The sequence below is a fragment of the Empidonax traillii genome, unplaced genomic scaffold (genome assembly GCF_003031625.1).
Source record: "Empidonax traillii isolate 1590-97213 ecotype Southwest subspecies unplaced genomic scaffold, ASM303162v1 scaffold25:size3598162, whole genome shotgun sequence".
Lineage (NCBI taxonomy): Eukaryota > Metazoa > Chordata > Aves > Passeriformes > Tyrannidae > Empidonax > Empidonax traillii.
This window is the reverse complement of record NW_020955218.1, coordinates 2,806,657-2,824,805: the sequence shown is the minus strand read 5'-3', so window position 1 is coordinate 2,824,805 and position 18,149 is coordinate 2,806,657. Positions and strand designations below refer to the sequence as shown.

Below are 18,149 nucleotides of genomic sequence, written 5' to 3'. Positions count from 1 at the left end.
CGGAGCCCCGGCAGCGCGGCCCCTGCCCCGGGGCCGGGGGCGGGCGGGAGGCAGGGCCGCCGCCGGAGCCCCCGGGAGGCGGCGGCCGGGGGAGGGTCCTGCGGGGTGGGAGGGGGCGGCAGTCGGGCTGTGCTCGCCGCGCCCCCGCCGCACGCAGGCCCCGCTCCAGGGCTTCTCCTCGGCACTTCTCCGCAGGGCGCCCCGTCCCGGCGGCCGGCTCGGCGGGGGCTGTCCCCGCAGCCCACCATGACCGGGCCGAGGCTGGCCCTCGCCGCCGCGCTCCTCTGCAGCTGCACCTCGCCGGTGGCCGACGCCAACTCCTGGTGGTAAGTGAGGGGAGCCGGCGGTGCCTTTGTCCGCCGAGGGCCGGGGACCGGGGACCGTCCGGGGCGGTGCGGCAGCTCCCTGCCCTGCGCTCTCCGCGGGAACTTCCCTGCCTCCCGGGCTTCTTTCGCAGCAGCTCGCTTCTTTCCAGGTTCCCCACCACCACCCCTCCCACTGTCCCTGCCCAGTTTCTGGAGACGTGGGACGCAGCCCCTCTCCTTCCAGGCACTTCTGGGCTCCTTTTGTACGGGCTCGCTCAAATGCCGTCCGGGCTTTAGGATGTGGGGAATGCGTAGGGAGTGGATGGGTAAGGTTTCCTACCCGCTGCCAAAAGCCCTGGGAGCAGCCGCGGAGCTCCCTTCTCCTGAAGAGCGGAAAATAGCCTGGCTGGAAGGCAGGCATCGCTCACTGGCGCTCTGTAGAAAAGCTACTCGCTTTCTTCTTCAGAGAAAGTGCTGAGCTTTCTCTCTGCCCCCTCCCCATCCCGGGTGTCCTCTGTGTTTAAACTCGGCTTACAAACGAGCTGTGTTTCTCCCGCTAGAGCCCTGGAAAAGCCTCGCATCTGGCAAAGCCGTGGAGGGAGGCAGCTGACATGAGAAATGCGCCCGGGCTCCGGGCTGGGCTGGGCTGGGCTGGCGGGGAGAGGTGCCGGGCGCTTCGTGGAGGAGGCCTCTCCCTCTAGACTCCCTGGGATGTTTTTCTCATCGTAGGTCTTTGGCCATGAACCCCATCCAGAGACCTGAGATGTACATCATCGGCGCTCAGCCGGTGTGTAGCCAGCTGCCGGGGCTCTCGCCTGGGCAGCGCAAGCTCTGCCAGCTCTACCAGGAGCACATGGTGTTCATCGGGGAAGGGGCCCGCAGCGCCATCAAGGAGTGCCAGTACCAGTTTCGGCAGCGGCGGTGGAACTGCAGCACGGTGGACAACACCTCCGTCTTTGGGAGGGTCATGAAAATAGGTAGGAACACCTGGTAGAACAGTAGTACACCTGGTAGTTCAGGGACATGCTGGATGCAGGCCCGGTGTCCCTCTGCACCTCTCTCGCTTCCTTCAAATACATATGCAGCAGTGATGAGCCCCATTAGTACAGCTCCTAAAGCTGCGTTTAACGAGCTTTTCCATTCCCTGGTGTGCTGGTGCTGCCCGAGTGCTGCCTGCGCGCGGCCTGTGCCTGGGCGGGTGGCACCAGTGCCTCTGAGCCACAGCAGGAGCCAGCGGGGGGCGAGGGGAACGCAGTTTCTTTTTGGGGAAGCACAGGACGGTCAGGAAGAGCAGGGCGTCTTTGAGTGGTTGTTTATAGGTAGTGAGGAGAAAAAACTGGAGCCAGGAACAATGGCTTGTGTTATCCTTACCAGCATCTTGAGTACCCTGGGACAGGGAATGCAGCCCTGAGATGTGGGAAATATGGGCTCCCCTGGCATGGGAATTCCCCCCCCTTCCTTGTATTGCCACTTACTGTGTAAACCTAAGCGATTTTTATAATTCCTGCCCTGCTGGCCGTAAGAGGCACATTGACATTGCTGCACTTGAATTGAGGTGTGACCTAGCTACATTGTCCCAGCTCCTTTTGAAATGCAATCATCTGATGGCAAGAAACTGAGAAATCCGGGCTCGTTTTGATGTGTCCGACAGCCAGGACAATAAAGAAAAGGTGTTAAAACAGACACACACACACACACACACACACTCGCACTCACTCTCCACACCCCTGTCTGAAGAGGTTTTCTTTCCCACCCACAAAGCCAATCATTTACGCTGAAGAACCAGCACTATTTCCCGGTTGTGAACTCAAGTAAAACACTTAGCAAGGGATGGAAAAACACCTTCAGCTCCTGAACCCCCGGCTGCCCCCACATCGCTCGCACTTTTTTTTGGCTTCACTCTCAAAAAAAACTACATAGGCAGCAAGACACCAAGAGGTGCATCTTTAATACTTCTGGGGCGTCAAGGTGATAGGGCACCAAGTCCTGTGATCCCTTCCCTTTGATCCTGAAATTCTTACATGTTAGAGAATTCTATGGATATTTCTGCATGTGTTATTTAACCTTTCAGAATTCCTAATTGAGCCCACCCAGAGCCATTCTAACTCTTCCCTTTCTGCCTAGCTCATACTCCAACAATTCTTCTCTGGGGTACTCCCCTGGGAAATGCCATTTCCTGACAGATACTTCTAGTTCCTGACACACATCCAAGGCATCTGTGCATCCTTGATCTCTCACTTTCTGATAGCAAGGGTGGTGGCCAGATGGGGCTGCCTGCAATCCCAGATTGTTAAAACTTGTGCTTTGGGGTATGAAAACTGAAATTTCAGCCACCAAATGGAAAGGACGGAAAATACACCTCCATCTCTCCTTTCTGGTGACCTTCCCTCACACATAACTTACCCTAAAGAACGGGGTGAATTTCAGATCCCCAAAAAGATACTAGTGACTTCACAGGGATGCAAGAAAATAGCAATCTCTCCTTCTGGAGCAAACCTCATTCTCTTCTTCAGTATCTTCTTGCAACCCTGGGTTGGTCCAGTGGTAAAGTCCACACCTGGAAAAGAAAGGGTGAACTAAGAGAAAGCAAAGATCAGAGCTGAAGGATGAGAAGCTGTCAGGAAAGATCAGAGTGTGTAGAGGAAGAAGGGACTAGAGTGGGTAGTGGAAGTGGGAAGATTTCTCCTCTCTAAAATTAATTTGATCCTATTTGTTTAGACTGGGAGTAGATTTGGGTTTTGATGAAGGCAGTAGGTGTTGTGGGTATGTGGCAGGTATGACCAGAAGTCCTGCTTGGTTTGTGTGTGCTGCATTTGTTTGCTGAGTCCTGCTGTATCTCTATTAGGAATCTGCTGATGGCAGTGTCTGTGAGGTGACTGCCAGCAGTTGCCCACTGTTTAAAAACCTGTCCTAACAGAGTTTTGAACCCATCTCCTTTGGATTCTCTGGGCAGTTAGAGTATGTTCAGATGTTTATACTCCGGCAGAAGACAGCATAGCAGTAAGAAAACTGTCACCCAAGGTGGCCTGGGGTATTAGGGGATCCATGATTCATCGCTGTTGCCTGTGTCAGTGATAAGCTGCTGCACTGCCTCTCAGTTCCACCTCCTACTTTTGCATTTTCCTACTTTGTAGTGAGTCATTGCTTATCATTTCAGCAAATCTGTTTTCCACACTGGGGAAGAAGACAAAGCCTTTCAATCTCTCACGTTGTGTCAGCTATAAAGTCATTCTTCCCTGGGTTCATACTGTGTGTCTGTCTCCTGCTTTCAACCTCTGAGCCCCAAATCTGGACCACAACCCTTTTTCTGTACTCTGTGCCAATGGCACGAGAAAGGTCTGGAGACCAGAATATCTGCAAGAGTGCGCAGGCATGCCAGATTGTTGTGGAGAGGGAGGGGAAAGGAGATAAGAAGGACCCAGAAGGTGTGTAATGTGCCAGCAGCCCTCGGTTGCCCACCCACCGATGCAGGCATGGCATATATTACATGATTTCTTGAGAAGCTCTAGATTGTGAAAGGGGAAGAGAACCTGACCTGGCCAAGTCCAAAGCCTGGGAGATCCTCGCAAGAGCGTTCACTCAGAAACCTGGAAGATTAGTTTCCTTTCCCCCTTGCAGAACTTGGCTTGACTCAGAAACAGGAGACCCAGTCAGTCTGTGTTTAATCATTACACCCTCATTTTCTGTGTTCCACAGAGGTGAGGCAGTCCAGTGATACCAAGCTTTTGAAGGGGCATCCACAGCACTGAAGTAGGCTGCTTTTCAGCATGGGTTCCTCCTACTGTTTGTGTTGTCATGAGAGTTACTCTTACCTTTTAAATGTGGTTTATTCAATAATTACATCTAATGTACAAAAATTATTTTTCTGAAGCTACTTCTTGTTCTGTCAATGCAGATTTTTAGACTGCACATGTGTTTGTATATGTATCTCTATGCATTATATACAGACATTCCTTACTGCTACATTTATGAGGGGGAGAGGACAAGAGCCCCCCAAAAGGTCATGTTAGAATTTCCTCAGGGGAGGAGGAAACAGATCTCCCTCTGAGTAATCCTAAATGCAAGGCTGGGGTTTCCAGGTTAGTCCAGTCATTTCTGGAGCCAGAGATCTTATCTCTTCAGCCTTTTCAAATGCTAAAAAAAAAGAAAAAAAAAAAAAAAGAGTCATAAAACCAGAGAACAAAGAGAAATATTTTTTCTTTTTTTTTTTTTTTCAAGATTGCCAAACTTTAGGGTAATGCTTTTCTAAAAAATCAGTCAAAGCTAAGTCTTTTTCATCAAAAAAGTCAAACTGATGCATTTCTACCATCTTTGTGTTAGTCTCCCCAGTGGGGTCCGTTCTCCCATTTCCTTCTCGAGCAGCTCCAGGGAAGGGAGCCGCGGGGTCCGAGCCCTTGCCTGGGTGCTGCCCAGGCCGCATCCCGCCTTGTGCTACCCGAGAGCCGCCGCAGCCCCGGGCTCCCCGCCCTGCTGCCGGCGGCGGGCGGGCACAGGAGGGCAGCAGAGCTCCGTGGAGCTCCACGCCGGCGGGCAGAACCTCCCGGGGCCCGCAGCCCCCGCCATCGGCCCCGGCAGCCCGGGGTGACTCTGATCCAGCGCTCGGGAGAGCTCAGCAGAGGTGTGGAAAAGGGCAGAACAAATTTGGGGGACACCCCAGTCCTGTGAGACAACAGCACAGAGGTGTGGAAGTGGAATGAACTTGGAGAGGACGAGCACAAGCCCAAATACTTTTCAAAGGCTGGAAGGCACGGCAGGAGAGAAGAGAAAACTTGGATGTATAAGCCCTCAGTTGTCAGCTACAAATTTGGTTTGTATTAGCACAGGCTTTTATCACATCTGATCCTGCCTCCCAGGCCAAGCCATGGTCTTCCAAACCTACCAAAGTCTAGTGAGCACTGTGGTTTGTTCCGCTTTGCGGGCATCACCAGGGAAAAAGCCCCACCCTGCTGTGACTTGTTTCAGCCTCTCCCACCACCATCCTCCAGCTGTCTAAGCAACTCGTGCAGATCCAGGGGCTGCACATTAAGTTGTGCTGCTACAGCTGACAGGTGGAGATGGTTAAAACATGGACAGTAAAAGTGTAAATCCAGTCTGTGCTTTCAGAGATCTCAATCCAGCTGTAAGGATGCTAAGCACTTGGAGTCGTGAGAACACAGTTGCACGAGCTGTAACAGCGTGAGGTCCTTTCCTTGCCTGTATTTTAATCCCTATAGACAAGGGAGGGCTCTACTTAACTGGACGTGTCTGCAGGGCTCTTTCTATACAGGCACAGATGGGTAGGGGCAAAACTGCACACTGGACTGTTATCTTCAAAAAAACATAATATGCGGAACAAACTAGATGAGTAAAAGCTTGATTTTTGGTTACTGAAAAATAAACTCCTTTATGGGCCAGTCTCAGCTGAATTACCTTAACTAGGAGTCACTCCTCTATACCTCTCAGACCAGCGAGATTTAGGGGGGCATAGTCCTCTCCTTACGACCTGCTAGTAAGGCCCTCCTTTCTATATTATGTGTCCTGTAGCATTTTATCAGCCTTGTGCTGTACTCCAGAGAAGAAACCACGGTGTTCAAATCTCATTTGGGGTGGGGGGAATCACAAGTTGTTCTGCAAGGTGGATGCCATTCACATCTCTGCCTTTGTCTTGGGTCATTACCACTAAGTTGGTGATAAGCTGCTATTAGTTACAAATTGTCTGCAGGTGCAAATTGGAACAAGAGCATACCGAAAGCATCAGCTCAGCCCTGCTGGCACTGAGAGCCTCCTGGGCTGGTGACAAACTAAGTATTCTTGGAAGCTCTGCCCTCTGAAGTCATTCAAATTTGCTTGAGGTTTGCTGTAAGTAGCTCTTCACAATTAGATTGCTTATTCTAATGAAGCTTTGGCAGTTGTACTCTTTATCACCTGAAAGTTTGGTGATGAACACAATGACTCTGAAGGTGTTGGTTTGGCTATTAGACCGTGTGGTGAGAGTGCAGGTGTGGATTGCCTCCTTCTCCTCCCCATTCCCTCTCTACTCCCCCTCTTCAGACCCACGGCACTCCTGGTGCTTGGCCTCATGCAGTGTTCTGGCTGTGATGGTGCCCCGGTCACACTGGGGCTGAATCACTGCCAGGAATACATAGCTGGAGACCCGATCCAGCTGCTTGGCTCAGATGCTGTGTAGGGCATACATGCCAAGCAGGGCAGTCTCTAGTAAACCTGCTAATGGAAAGTCTTTTCATTTATTATTGTCTACATGGGAAAGTTTTACTTGTTCCAGCACTGCGGTTCTGTAGGCACTGGGAGAGCCTCTGCCTGGATGCTGGAGTGTAAAAAGGAGTTTCCTTCAGTTTGTCTCCAAACAATTTTCATCTGACCTTATGTAAACCAAAATAAGGTCGATGAACTGAGGAGCCCATAGTAAAGACTGCTTGTCCCAATTAAATGAAAACCTTTCCAGGTGATAACTGGCTTAACCAGAATGTTTCTTTCGCACAGGCCCAACCTCGTTTCTTGTTCTCAGTGATTATTGCCAAATGCAGTGCTTAGGCAGCAGCTGTATTTTTCAGCAAGTGAATAACCCTCTTGCTGTTTGAGAGTTTCTTCCAGGTTAAAATGAAAGCATAGTTGAAGAGGAAGGAGGCTGAGCAGTCCCTGCCTATGGTGTTTCTATTTCTTTTGGCGAAGGCCTGCAGTTCCCAGGGCTCTTAAATGTTCAAACATAGGTGTCCAGGCCCTGTTCCTTGCTGCGTGCTGCATGTTGAATGAGGTCTGTCCGTGGTTAATTTGTCTCTCTCACCTCTCTCTCAGGGAGCAGAGAGACCGCCTTCACCTACGCTGTCAGTGCGGCCGGGGTGGTGAACGCCATCAGCCGGGCCTGCCGTGAGGGAGAGCTCTCCAGCTGTGGCTGCAGCCGCACAGCCCGGCCCAAGGACTTGCCCCGAGACTGGCTGTGGGGCGGCTGCGGCGATAACGTGGAGTACGGATATCGTTTTGCCAAGGAATTCGTGGATGCCAAGGAGAGGGAGAAGAACTATGTGAGGGGTTCAGAGGAGCAGGCCCGCATGCTGATGAACTTGCAGAACAACGAGGCTGGTCGCAGGGTAAGACGGACACTGACCCTCTCCTTTTTTTCAGAGGCAGAGTCAGAAGGCTGGAGATAGCTGGAAACCAGATTACTTGGAGGTGTGATGAGAGATGGTATCCAGTGATACCCCTGTAACAGTGTATGGCCACTTTTTCTGCATATTACAGACAATATTGGCAATGATATATTCCAGTTTTAATGTCAGGCTTCCATTGCCAGCTAAAAACCAGTGAATTTTGGGGTCTGGTGAGATACTGTATGGCACACGTGCAGACATGTAAGCCCTTTCCCAATAAACTAGGTGCTGTTACGGCCCATTTTTAGAGTTAATGTCTCAGAAATCAGCCTTCCAGAGCTCTGGAAGTGACAGGCTGGTGAAAAGAATAGTATTTTGGCATCTGGAGTTCTCTTCTGCTACCATCATTTAGATTTTTGGGAACATAGGGCCAGAAGCAAACACTGAATCAGGCTACCTGGCTATTTCTGGAACTTGGGCCTGAATCAGTTGCCTTGCTATTGGGCAAAATAATAATTTGATTCTAGGTGACAGATATTTTCTGAGAAGATTCACAGTTTTGATCTGGAGACCCCTAGGGATGGAGAATCCATCTCTTCCCTTTGTAGTGTGGCACCATCATTAATCACCCTGTTTCAATGCTGTACCTCATTATCATTTGAATTTATCTGGCACCAGCTTCTAATCAGTTCTTTTTCTGACTTTTACAGCTAAATCCAAAAGCCTCTTAGTAATCAGAATTTCCTCTGCATACAAGTCTTTATCTACTGTAATTTATTCACCATTCTTTTTTGACAAATTAGATAGAGCACTGAAAACTCTCTCACTTTCAGAGGTTCTCATCAGCCATCAAATCATTTTCCTGTCAATTTAGTGTACCCTTTCCATTTTCCCCACACCGCTTTTGTATGCATTCAGTGCATGCACTTCTGCTTCTTACACAATTGCTCTGTTTGTGATTAATAGCCTGGAAGGTGTAGCATCCTCCATGTGCTGTACAGCCATGTAATCCTGCCTCTTTCCAAAAGTAGAACAGGAATACTTACTCCAACATTTGTGTGTTTTCCCCAGGGTGTTTTAAGTTTTTGTCATTCTTCGTAGAAGTAAGCTTTTCTAAGGTTATTTTTGTTTCTAAAGCATGTTAAAAAATCCTATTAAGTGTACTTAGTCTTGCTTTTTTGCACATTCGTAACTAATATCCTTAGTTCCCTTATCAATTTTTTGCCATTTCTTGCTTCTAATTGTTACTGAATTGTCTCTCCCTTTCCCATGGATGTTTGTCTTTTCTGCATGTAATTTCAACTTCATTTTGCCACCAAAGATGATGTGCTCTGTTTTTTTGATTGTGAAATCAGTGTGTCAGGTTGAAGCATTGCAAGTACTCCACAGTTCTTTTGCAAAATCAAATTGTGGTAAATTTGCAGTAGATGAAAAAAACGGACTTGAAAATTGTAGAACTCGGAAGGTTTTGGTTTGGGATTGGGCTTTTTTTTTTTTGGCTTGGAAGGGTAGAGGGGTCTGCATTTCCTTAGAAATGCAAGGTGTGGTGGAGTAGTAGCCTGAACATGACATTCTTTTCTGCATTACTTGCTTTGAATGTCTTAGATGTCTGGAGTCATAAACTTGGATTACTACAAATAAATACCCTGCCTAAAATAGGGAGCGAGTATGTTATGAGACTTTACAGCCAGCCCTATTGCCTTGGGGGATCCAGAGACAGAATATGGCAAATAACCTGAGGTGCCAGTTGAGCTGCAGTAATATTTGTATTAGAAGATCAAGTCAGAAGATTCTTGCTCCATGCCACAGGTAAAATACTGCCTGTCATGTTATTCTTGTCATATAGGCAAGATTCTTGCTGAGCTGTGATTTCGGGTGATGCTACAGATGAAATATAGCTCTGTCCTGCTTTAGGGACAGAGTTAAAGGCAGTTATTTCCTGCCTTTACTACAGCGCAGAAAGTTGTTTAAATTGTGCCCAGAATGCTATGGTGCCTTGCTTCTTTGGACTCTATAGACAAGCTCTTCAAGGTGATTTCTGTGTCTCCAGTTAACCCAGGACCTGGACAAAAGCTTTCCATAGGGGCCAGCAAAAGACAGTGTTATTTCAAGGCTGGGTTTTGTAGACTCTGTAGAACAGATGGCTGTAGAAAATAACCTTAGACTAAATGAACACAAGTCATTTCAGATTAAATTAAATAGTAGTATGAACCAGTGTGTAATTAAGCTTGTGGATTTCAAAAAAAACTCTGATAAACTAAGGGAGCCGGTTAATAACCTGAGCCGAGGAACTCGATGTGGAGGAGGTCTGGAACATTTTCAAGTCAAAGATGCTAAAGCCATTACAGGTCTGCATGCCAAGCAAGAGGAGAAAGCTTGTAGGAAGAATAACCAGACCTCACTGAATGAATAACTGCCACTGAGAAGCTATTAGGAATAGACCAAGAGCCTACTAAGAGTGGAAAAAAAAAAAAAAAGAACTGATAGCAAATAAATAATGAAAACTTCTGTCTTAGAGGTCAAGAAGTGTAAAGATGAAGTGAGAACAGTAAAAATCATGCAGAGTCAGACCTTGAGAAGGCAGTAAAATAAACAGCAAAAGTTTTTTAAACTTTGCAGACTGGGGGAGATTGGAAAAAGGGAGACATAGTCAATGAGGATGGGGCTGAGTCTAAAGGCAGAGAAGTTTTGGTCCCATAAGTAAGTGAGTGCTTTACCTGGGGCTTCCAATTTGGAGTGTGGGACATTGCTCCTGGAGAGGGATGCTGTGTGTCTGCTGCACAGTGGAGATGTCTCTGTCCTCAACACCTCTGTGTAGCGGGAATAAGTAGTTGAAGTTTAGGTTTTTAAATACCTCTGGGACTGTATTTTTTGGGGGAAGCCAGGCAGGTGCCACAGGGGCAGGCAAAGTCTACCAGAGTAGGCAGTAGCTGATGGTGCTCCCTGTGGGAGTGAGGAAGGCATGAGGAGGCAGCTGTCAAGTTCAGACAGGTAGAGGAGTTGAGCAGCAAATACTGAGATGTGAGATGGGTGGGATGGTGCAGGGCACTGCTGAGGAAGGGGAGTTTGGGATCGGGACAGATGAGAGTCAGGTGGCAGCAAAGGGCTGGAAGAGGGGAGGGCTCTGGAGAAATTTTGGCTAGGGCTTTGGGGTGGATTGAGTGGATGAGTATTTGGGGGTAGTGAGGAAAGGAGATACTAGGATTGGGAAAGGAGATGAATATGAAAGGATGGAGATCTCAGATCTCTGAGATCTCGTCTCAGAGCCATCTCAGATCTCATCTCCAGATCCTTTCATAGGAGGCTCTCAGAAATCATTGCTAGATGTTCCAGGGTTGTCTGGTCAGGCTGATATTTGGCCAGTACAGGGCAGCCTTTCCTCTGGGCTCTTAAAAGCATCTTGGCATGGGAGCAAAGGAACAAGGCTGGAGGTGGAAATTATTGCCACCAGGGTGGATGCGAAACTCAGGTGGCATAAACCTCTCAAGTCTCAGGGAGTGCTCACTTTCTTTCCTGGCACTCTGAAAGAGCTGGCACTGGTGATCTTGGCTTCGTTTACAAGTGGACATGGGGGAAAGGATATCTCAGAGAAACAGGCAAAATGGGAAATAACTTGAGAAGACTTTTTCAAAGATTGATCACACAGTCATTTAGAACATGACTGATTTCCTAAAAAGCAGACTAGATCTGATAGGTCTCATTTATCTGGACTTCTGTGAAACATTTAAGGTGTTTCCCACATGGAAAATTCTTTGTTAAATTGCAAAATATAAGGAAAAATGCAGCAGCTATGAGATGGACAAGAAACTGGTTCAAGGAAGGATATCAGTAAGTTGTGAGAGGATGTATCTTGATCTTAGCAGAGCTTGTTTAGCAGAGCTCAGCAAGGACTTGCCTGAATGTTTTTGTTTCTCAGCCTCAACGCAAACATTGATGATGATGCAAAGGTGGCAGAGGAGAATCTGAATTTTGTAGCAGCTAATGACATCTAATAAAACAACATTAAACCCATCATTTGAGGCCTTGTAGGAAATATGGTTTTAGTCATTAGGAAATGAGTGCAGTCAGCTGCAGATGTAATGTGGCTCGGAAGGTGGTAAATATCCTATAATGTACTAGGGAAAGCCTCTTTATAAAACATGGGGGAATACTAATGCCATTGTATTAAGCTCTCGTGAGGCCCCACAATATTGTACATTCTCATATTCCCAAGTAAAATGACCTCAGACTAGAAAAGGCTTGTTATGGCTAACCCAAGGGATAGGAATCTTTTCTTAAGAAAGTGGGCTAGACCAGCTTGCCATATTTAGCCTACTAAAGTGAAAGTTGAGAGAGGATCTGACTGATGTCTGTGTTCATGGGAGAAATAATAGGGGAGGAAAAGTACTTTTTAAGCAAAAGGCCAATTTGGCACAATAGCAAATGGGCATAAAGTGAATACATTTAGACTGGAAATCAGAAAAAGATATTTTATCATTGGAATAGTGATCAGAATAACGGTGGCTGAAAACCTAATTGCTTTTAAAAGGGCACTGTATGCATTTAGGGAAAATGTTATTTGAAGCAGTGCCTACAATAGCAGGAGATCATACTTAATAACCTGTCTAGTTCTGCAGTCCTAAACTTCTGAGATTCTGGAAGTAGGAAGGTGCATATGTAACTCCATACTCCCAAAAGTTGATGCTGAAGGAAAGGAGTACTGGAGACCTGGCAGTGAGCACTGCAGAGTGGCCACCAGGTGCCATCCCACCACAAAGGGATGCCCCACTTTCCCAGCCAATGTTTTAGTCAATGCCTTCTTATTTATAGGCAGATTTTTGGCGTGTCCCTTCACTCAGTTTCGTATGAGTGAGAAAGTTCTCCTCGAACCCTGAGGAGCTCTGGTGGCAGGAGAGAAGGTTGTCCCTTCTCTCCATGGTTCTCAGAGGAGCTGGGGGGGGGGTGATGGGAGGGGATCAGAGGCCTTTTATCTTTCAGGCAGTCCTGACCCCATCACCCCTTCACTCCACACTGGAGTGCTTGTGGTGGTGGCTTCTGGCTTTATTGCTCTTGTTTGTTTGTCTTTGGCTGTTATCTCAATATGTCCTTTCCTTCCATCTGTCTATTTCTTCCAATTGGTCTCCATTACCCTCTCCTATTTCCCCCATTCCTTATCTGTCGCTGTGTCTGGCAGACTGGGATGGTCAGTCCTTCCATGCTGTTTATCCAGTCAGCATATGGCAGACCTCAGTCATCAGTCACTCGAGCCAGAGCCAGAAGAGCCTGGAAGGGGGTCTGGCTAATTGACCACATAGGAATTACCCATTAATCCTCTTCCTGTTCTCATTCTTGCAAGAAAAGAATTGGAAGAGAACTTGGGCTTATGGGAAGGAGCTCTAAGCCTTTCCATTAGAGGCATTTTCAACCTGTTTAAGTGGCATGCCCTCAGAACTGCATGTGGGGTCTGTTATTCTTTACCTTGACCTGAGCCTGGTCAGGGAGGAATTCTCCAATTTCCTCTGCTTGCTCCCCATCCGGGCAGCAAAGGGGGAGAGTGTAGAGTCATTTAGCAGCTGAAGCTATGGTTACCTCCACAGGACATTGATGGTGGGAGCTGTGGGGGCTGAGTGGCGCCGTGCTTACCTGTGATAACTGGTAGCATTCTGTTCCCCAGCACAGCTACTACCCACATGGGCCAGATGTTTTGAGCATCAGTTGCTTAAAGCCAAGGCGGAGTGAACTCAGTCCCATGACATTAACTGAGAGGGATTGAGTTGCAGTGTTTTTCTAAAGGAACAAAGCCTAGGATTAGGAAGAATCATAATACTTTATAAAAACACTTGTAAGGGCAAGGGGGGCACAAGTGGCCTGGGATTTGACAGAACCATAACCAGAAAGTGCTAACACAAGCTTATAACAAGCAGGCTGGCAATGCAGTGAGGATATAGTAAGTGTCTGGTGCGCGGGAAATGCAGCTGTAGCTCTGTCTGGTTACAGTACAGCAGGAATCCTTAAATAACGGTGTGGTTGGTCCTCTGCAGTTGTAGTTTGATCCACGGCAAGTGCTTAACTCCCAGCTTGTTACAGCTGTTACATTGCCCTGTAACATTGCACCGTGAGGGATTGCCTCAGTAAATTGAGCTCTGAGGAGCAGAACTGAAGCTTTTCTGTTTTAAGGACTCACTCCATTGACTTTCTCAGGAGGTGGATTGGCCTCCATGTGATTTAGCCATTAAGCCAAATTGAATCTTCACTAGCTGTCAAAAGCACTAGACCTTAGTTAGGCCAGGAGCAACCAATTGTTGTAGAACTCTGACCTCTTGCTGCTGGTCCAGAATGTAGTCACAGGCAGAAGGTTTTGCTTGCACTATGCTCAATTGCCTTAATCACCTAGTCCTTGGCACGTGAAAGCAGAGAGCTGTGAAGCTTTCTCCTGTCAGTGAGAGAGGCAGAAAAGAAACCTCTGTGTTTGGCTGCTTTTTTCAGCAGAAAACCTGGCTAGGAGACACATTGCCATCCTTCAGAGCACCCTATTTTTTTCTCATGTTCCTTGATCTCCCCCGCCAAATACAGCTGGTGGCAATTTTGCAGCTGATGCCAAACACCTTTGCTTGGCCTGTGGGATCTGGCAAAGGCCCTGCAAGAATGGCCTTGGGAGAGCAGATGTGAACCTGCAGGTAAGAGGATGAGGAGCAAGGGCTGGGGGGTCAGTCCCTATAACATGATGGTGTGGAGATGCCAGCTCTTTGCTTTGCAAGCTCTGTCAGTGCCTGAGAGCTGACAGGATCTCATGTAGCGTGCGGTTTTGTACCTGTCTCTGAAACTGATCGAAAGAACAAACCCAACTTGCATTTCAGTTTATTTTCCATGGTTTTCAGCTTTGTTATTGTAGAATATTTTTCGGTATTTCACTCTCCTCCCAGCTAGTGTGGAGAGGAGGAGAGTAACCACTGTCTACCTTTACATGTTGTACTTGTTCTGCGGAGGGTTTAACGCTCGCTGCCCTGAATTTTCAGGACTCTTTGCTAACTTTGATGCCAGGTTTTCAGGGGTATGATGCATCTACAGCCCCCGCAGGCTCCTGAAAACGTAGCTGAAAGCATCTGGGAAAAGACAGCACATAGAGCTTGTGTTTGCTGTTAAAATCTAGGCTTTTCTGCCTGGCGACAGCCCTGCTAGTGGAGGGAGACGTGTGGGCACAAGATGGCGCAGGTCCACAGTGAGGGCTCCCGGCTCAGCCCTGCTGCTCCAGGAGGGCGCCTGGTTAACACCTCCAGCAGAGCTAAACTGCTCCGTTCCAGGGTGGATGTGTCCATCCTTGGCACCATCATCCTTGCCTGCTCCTCTTTGGACACTGCTGCTGGACAAGCTGCTCTCAGCAGAGATGAAGGGAAAGGGTGTGGGTCTGTGGATTTGTTTCCAAAGGATGCAGATGTATCCCTACAAGTGATAGCCTTGGTTCCTGGGGCGTGTGGTAGGAAATGGGCTCGTTCCCAGGTGTTCCCTTTCCGCAGTGCTGAAGGGAAAAACATGCCACAGTGCTGTGGTCTCTGAGATGGGGAATTTCCAAGGTCCACCCTAAGAGGACTCTTCCTTTTTTTTACCTTCTCATGACCCTGCTCTCAAGCCAGCAGTCTGCCAGAGGGAAAGAAGGTGGGGTGAGGAAGCCTTGTTTGCAGGCAGTGTGACCAGAAATAGAAATATTTAGGGAACGGGAACAGAGCAGTCGCAACAGGGAGAAGACCTTTGTCTCTTCTGAAGGGCGAAACAACAGAAATTGCGGGGTAATCAAAGCAGTTCTGAAAGCACGATGAATTCATTGTACTTAAGCCAGCTGCCAGTGCAGCAGGAATAAATGCAGCTCTGCCTGATTGTGTTTCTTTTCCCACAGGCCGTGTACAAGCTGGCAGACGTGGCCTGCAAGTGCCACGGCGTGTCGGGCTCCTGCAGCCTCAAGACCTGCTGGCTGCAGCTGGCTGACTTCCGCAAGGTGGGCGACCTGCTGAAGGAGAAGTACGACAGCGCCGCTGCCATGAGGATCAGCCGTAAGGGGAAGCTGGAGCTGGTGAACAACCGGTTCAACATGCCCACGCAAGAGGACCTGGTCTACGTTGACCCCAGCCCGGACTATTGCCTGCGCAACGAGACCACTGGCTCCCTGGGCACCCAGGGCCGGCTGTGCAACAAGACCTCAGAGGGCATGGATGGGTGCGAGCTGATGTGCTGCGGACGGGGCTATGACCAGTTCAAGAGCGTCCAGGTGGAGCGTTGCCACTGCAAGTTCCATTGGTGCTGTTATGTCAAGTGTAAAAAGTGCACAGAGATCGTTGACCAGTATGTCTGTAAATGAAAGGAGCCACCAAAGCAACAAATCTATATTATATAAATCTATATAAATATATTTTATATTTGTATAAATAAACAGATGATGATAATAATTAAAGAAGCTTATTTAAGAGACATTTTGGTTTTGAAATCTCCCCCATCAGGCCAGCTGGTTTGACATTCCTCCAGTTCTGCTGGAGAGTTTGTCTTTGGGTGCATCTCCCCTTGGATTGTTTCAGTCAGGGTGAAGAGGCTGAGGAGGTGCTGGCAAAGCACACAGGCACACGTTATTTCATTACAGAAGGCAAGCCAGCAAGAAGAAGAAGAGTGGGTTCTTCTTGCTCTCTCATCAGTAAATCTCAGCGTTTTGCATAGTTGTTGCACATCGGAAATTACAGCCAGACGTGAGTGAGTCCTAGTTATTTCAGTTTCAAACCCTGCGCTGGGGAATTTGGAACCAATTCTTGGTCTGTCTAAAGGGCTTTGTCACACTGGAAGGAAGGTTAGCCAAGGCTCCCCTACCACAGTATGGCTTAAAATCTGCAGTCCTGTAAACCATTCCTGGATGCTCCCCAGACCACAATGGGGTGGAGGAAGGTTTACCACCATCTGTTGTGAAGAAGGAAGGTGCAGCCTGTGGCTAACCAGCGCACAGCCTGAGAGTCCCCATGGAGCCAGCACCTCTTCTGTACCACCTGGGCCGAGGGAAATCTGTCCAGCTCAGACTACATGGCTCTGTGTGTGAGGGAAATTTTTTTTCTTCTTTTCCTTAATCCCGTGCTGAAACTGAATTTGTCAATAGAGAAGAAAAGCTGCCGGTGCCCAGGGATATTTGCAAAGTATATTTTGTCAGTAGAAAGAAGCGTTACGCACACACACATGCACATGACTGCATAAGCACTACCACTGCTGGTTTTCCTCTTTGAAGTGGATGCAGGTGGGCACCTTGTTCAGCTCTATTAAATCCTCCTCACCGCCATGCCAGTTGTACAGTTTCTCTTTAACATTAAACGCCCCCCAGTGACATTTCTTTCCCTCTCTTGCTTGTGTATACGTGTGCTTTTTGTTTTATTCTTTTGGTGAGGTGCCTTTTATTTTGCTGCTCTGTATTTCAGAGTCCAGGGGGCCATGCCCTTCACCAGCATAAGCTCACCACAGAGGCATTTGCTCCCAGAATGTGGGTGTATGGTCACCGATGGACGTCTTTTCTGTGGTTTGTTTTTTTTTTTTCCCCTTGGTAATAAAAGACTATAATAAAATTGTACTGGGGCAGAAGGCATTACCAAAGTCTGCTAATCAGTCTTACCACATTGGGATTTCAGTAGAATCCAATTCATAAAGCAAGGAACAAATGCTGTTTCTAGCACATTTCCTGTGCCTCTCAGCATCTGCAGAGTTCATTTGCAGTCAGAACAATCAAGAGGAGCCAGTTCCCAAAATTTAAGGGTTTGCTAATATACATCCCCTTTGTTACTGACATTCCAAGGGTGTTGGGTTTTTTTTCCCTGTGAATTTTAAAATGCACAAAATATGCCAATAAGCAAAGAGCCAGTTGTGAAGATTATTATTTTTATATTAAACTTCTGTTTCTTATAAAACATTGCAGTTTTACAGATTCCACCATTTCAACCACCAGAGAAGAATTTATATGTACCTTTCATACTTCAAATATTTGAGAACTCCAGAAAAGCACAAGGAAGAAAAATTATGCTTGATAATTAAGAGCTGCTGTTTTTTTAAAACCGTGTCCAGTTTTTATTTTATTTTTTTTAATCCAACAGGCAATATATTTGCTGGCATCCCAGAATGCAGTTTTTTGGAATATAAACAGTGGCCTAGATTTATTTTATTATATAAAATCCAAAGCCAGTGGTATTGTAATTCAAAGTAACGGAAATAGTTTTCCATGCATGGAAAAAATGTGAGTGCAGTGGCCTGATCCAACTCCCATTAAACTTCAGTGGGAGCTGGACTGAGCCCAGGATTGGATCAAATGTGTGAGCTATTCACTCCTGGGATACTACATGTTTCTAGCTCAGTAATAAAACTTGTTCTACCTTGGATACATCTAAAAAAGACCCTCCCACCACCCTCACCCCATGTTCTTGTCCATCCTTATTGCATCAGTGCTTAAAGGTGTTGGCTATTTGTATATGACACCCTCAGGCATTGTTAATGTGCCTAACAATTCAAAATTACTTTATTTGTCCTTTCAGATAAAGACCACACATTTAAGGGAGTCACAACTCTCCTTGTGGTTTGGCACCACAATAAATTTTGTGGGTGTAAACAATTTTGGGAGCAGAAAAGCTGGCACTGCTAGGGCTACTATTTATCTGTGTGTCCCTGGATATGTCCTTCTTTTTCCACCTAAAATTTTGTCTGGATGGAAAAAAGATGTTTTTTGGCCTTTTGTCCCAGCACTCCAGACCTCTGGCAGCCTGGTTGGAGCCAG

General features: G+C 47.5%; 1 protein-coding gene across 1 annotated transcript; it reads left to right on the top strand.

Moving 5' to 3' along the window:
* Window positions 1-231: 231 nt before the first annotated feature.
* Window positions 232-16,673, top strand: WNT5B (Wnt family member 5B). The gene is made up of 4 exons (XM_027905862.1): window positions 232-326; window positions 1,035-1,282; window positions 7,098-7,390; window positions 15,261-16,673. The coding sequence occupies exons 1-4, from the start codon at window positions 247-249 to the stop codon at window positions 15,717-15,719; spliced, it is 1,080 nt and encodes a 359-aa protein (XP_027761663.1). The 5' UTR covers window positions 232-246; the 3' UTR covers window positions 15,720-16,673.
* The last annotated feature ends 1,476 nt before the right edge of the window (window positions 16,674-18,149 follow it).

Excerpts from the sequence above, each read along its gene's own strand:
- WNT5B (XM_027905862.1), top strand. The coding sequence starts at position 247 with ATGACCGGGCCGAGGCTGGCCCTCGCCGCCGCGCTCCTCTGCAGCTGC. Across the intron at positions 327-1,034 it reads GCCGACGCCAACTCCTGGTG|GTCTTTGGCCATGAACCCCA; the intron begins GTAAGTGAGGGG and ends TTCTCATCGTAG. Across the intron at positions 7,391-15,260 it reads ACAACGAGGCTGGTCGCAGG|GCCGTGTACAAGCTGGCAGA; the intron begins GTAAGACGGACA and ends CTTTTCCCACAG.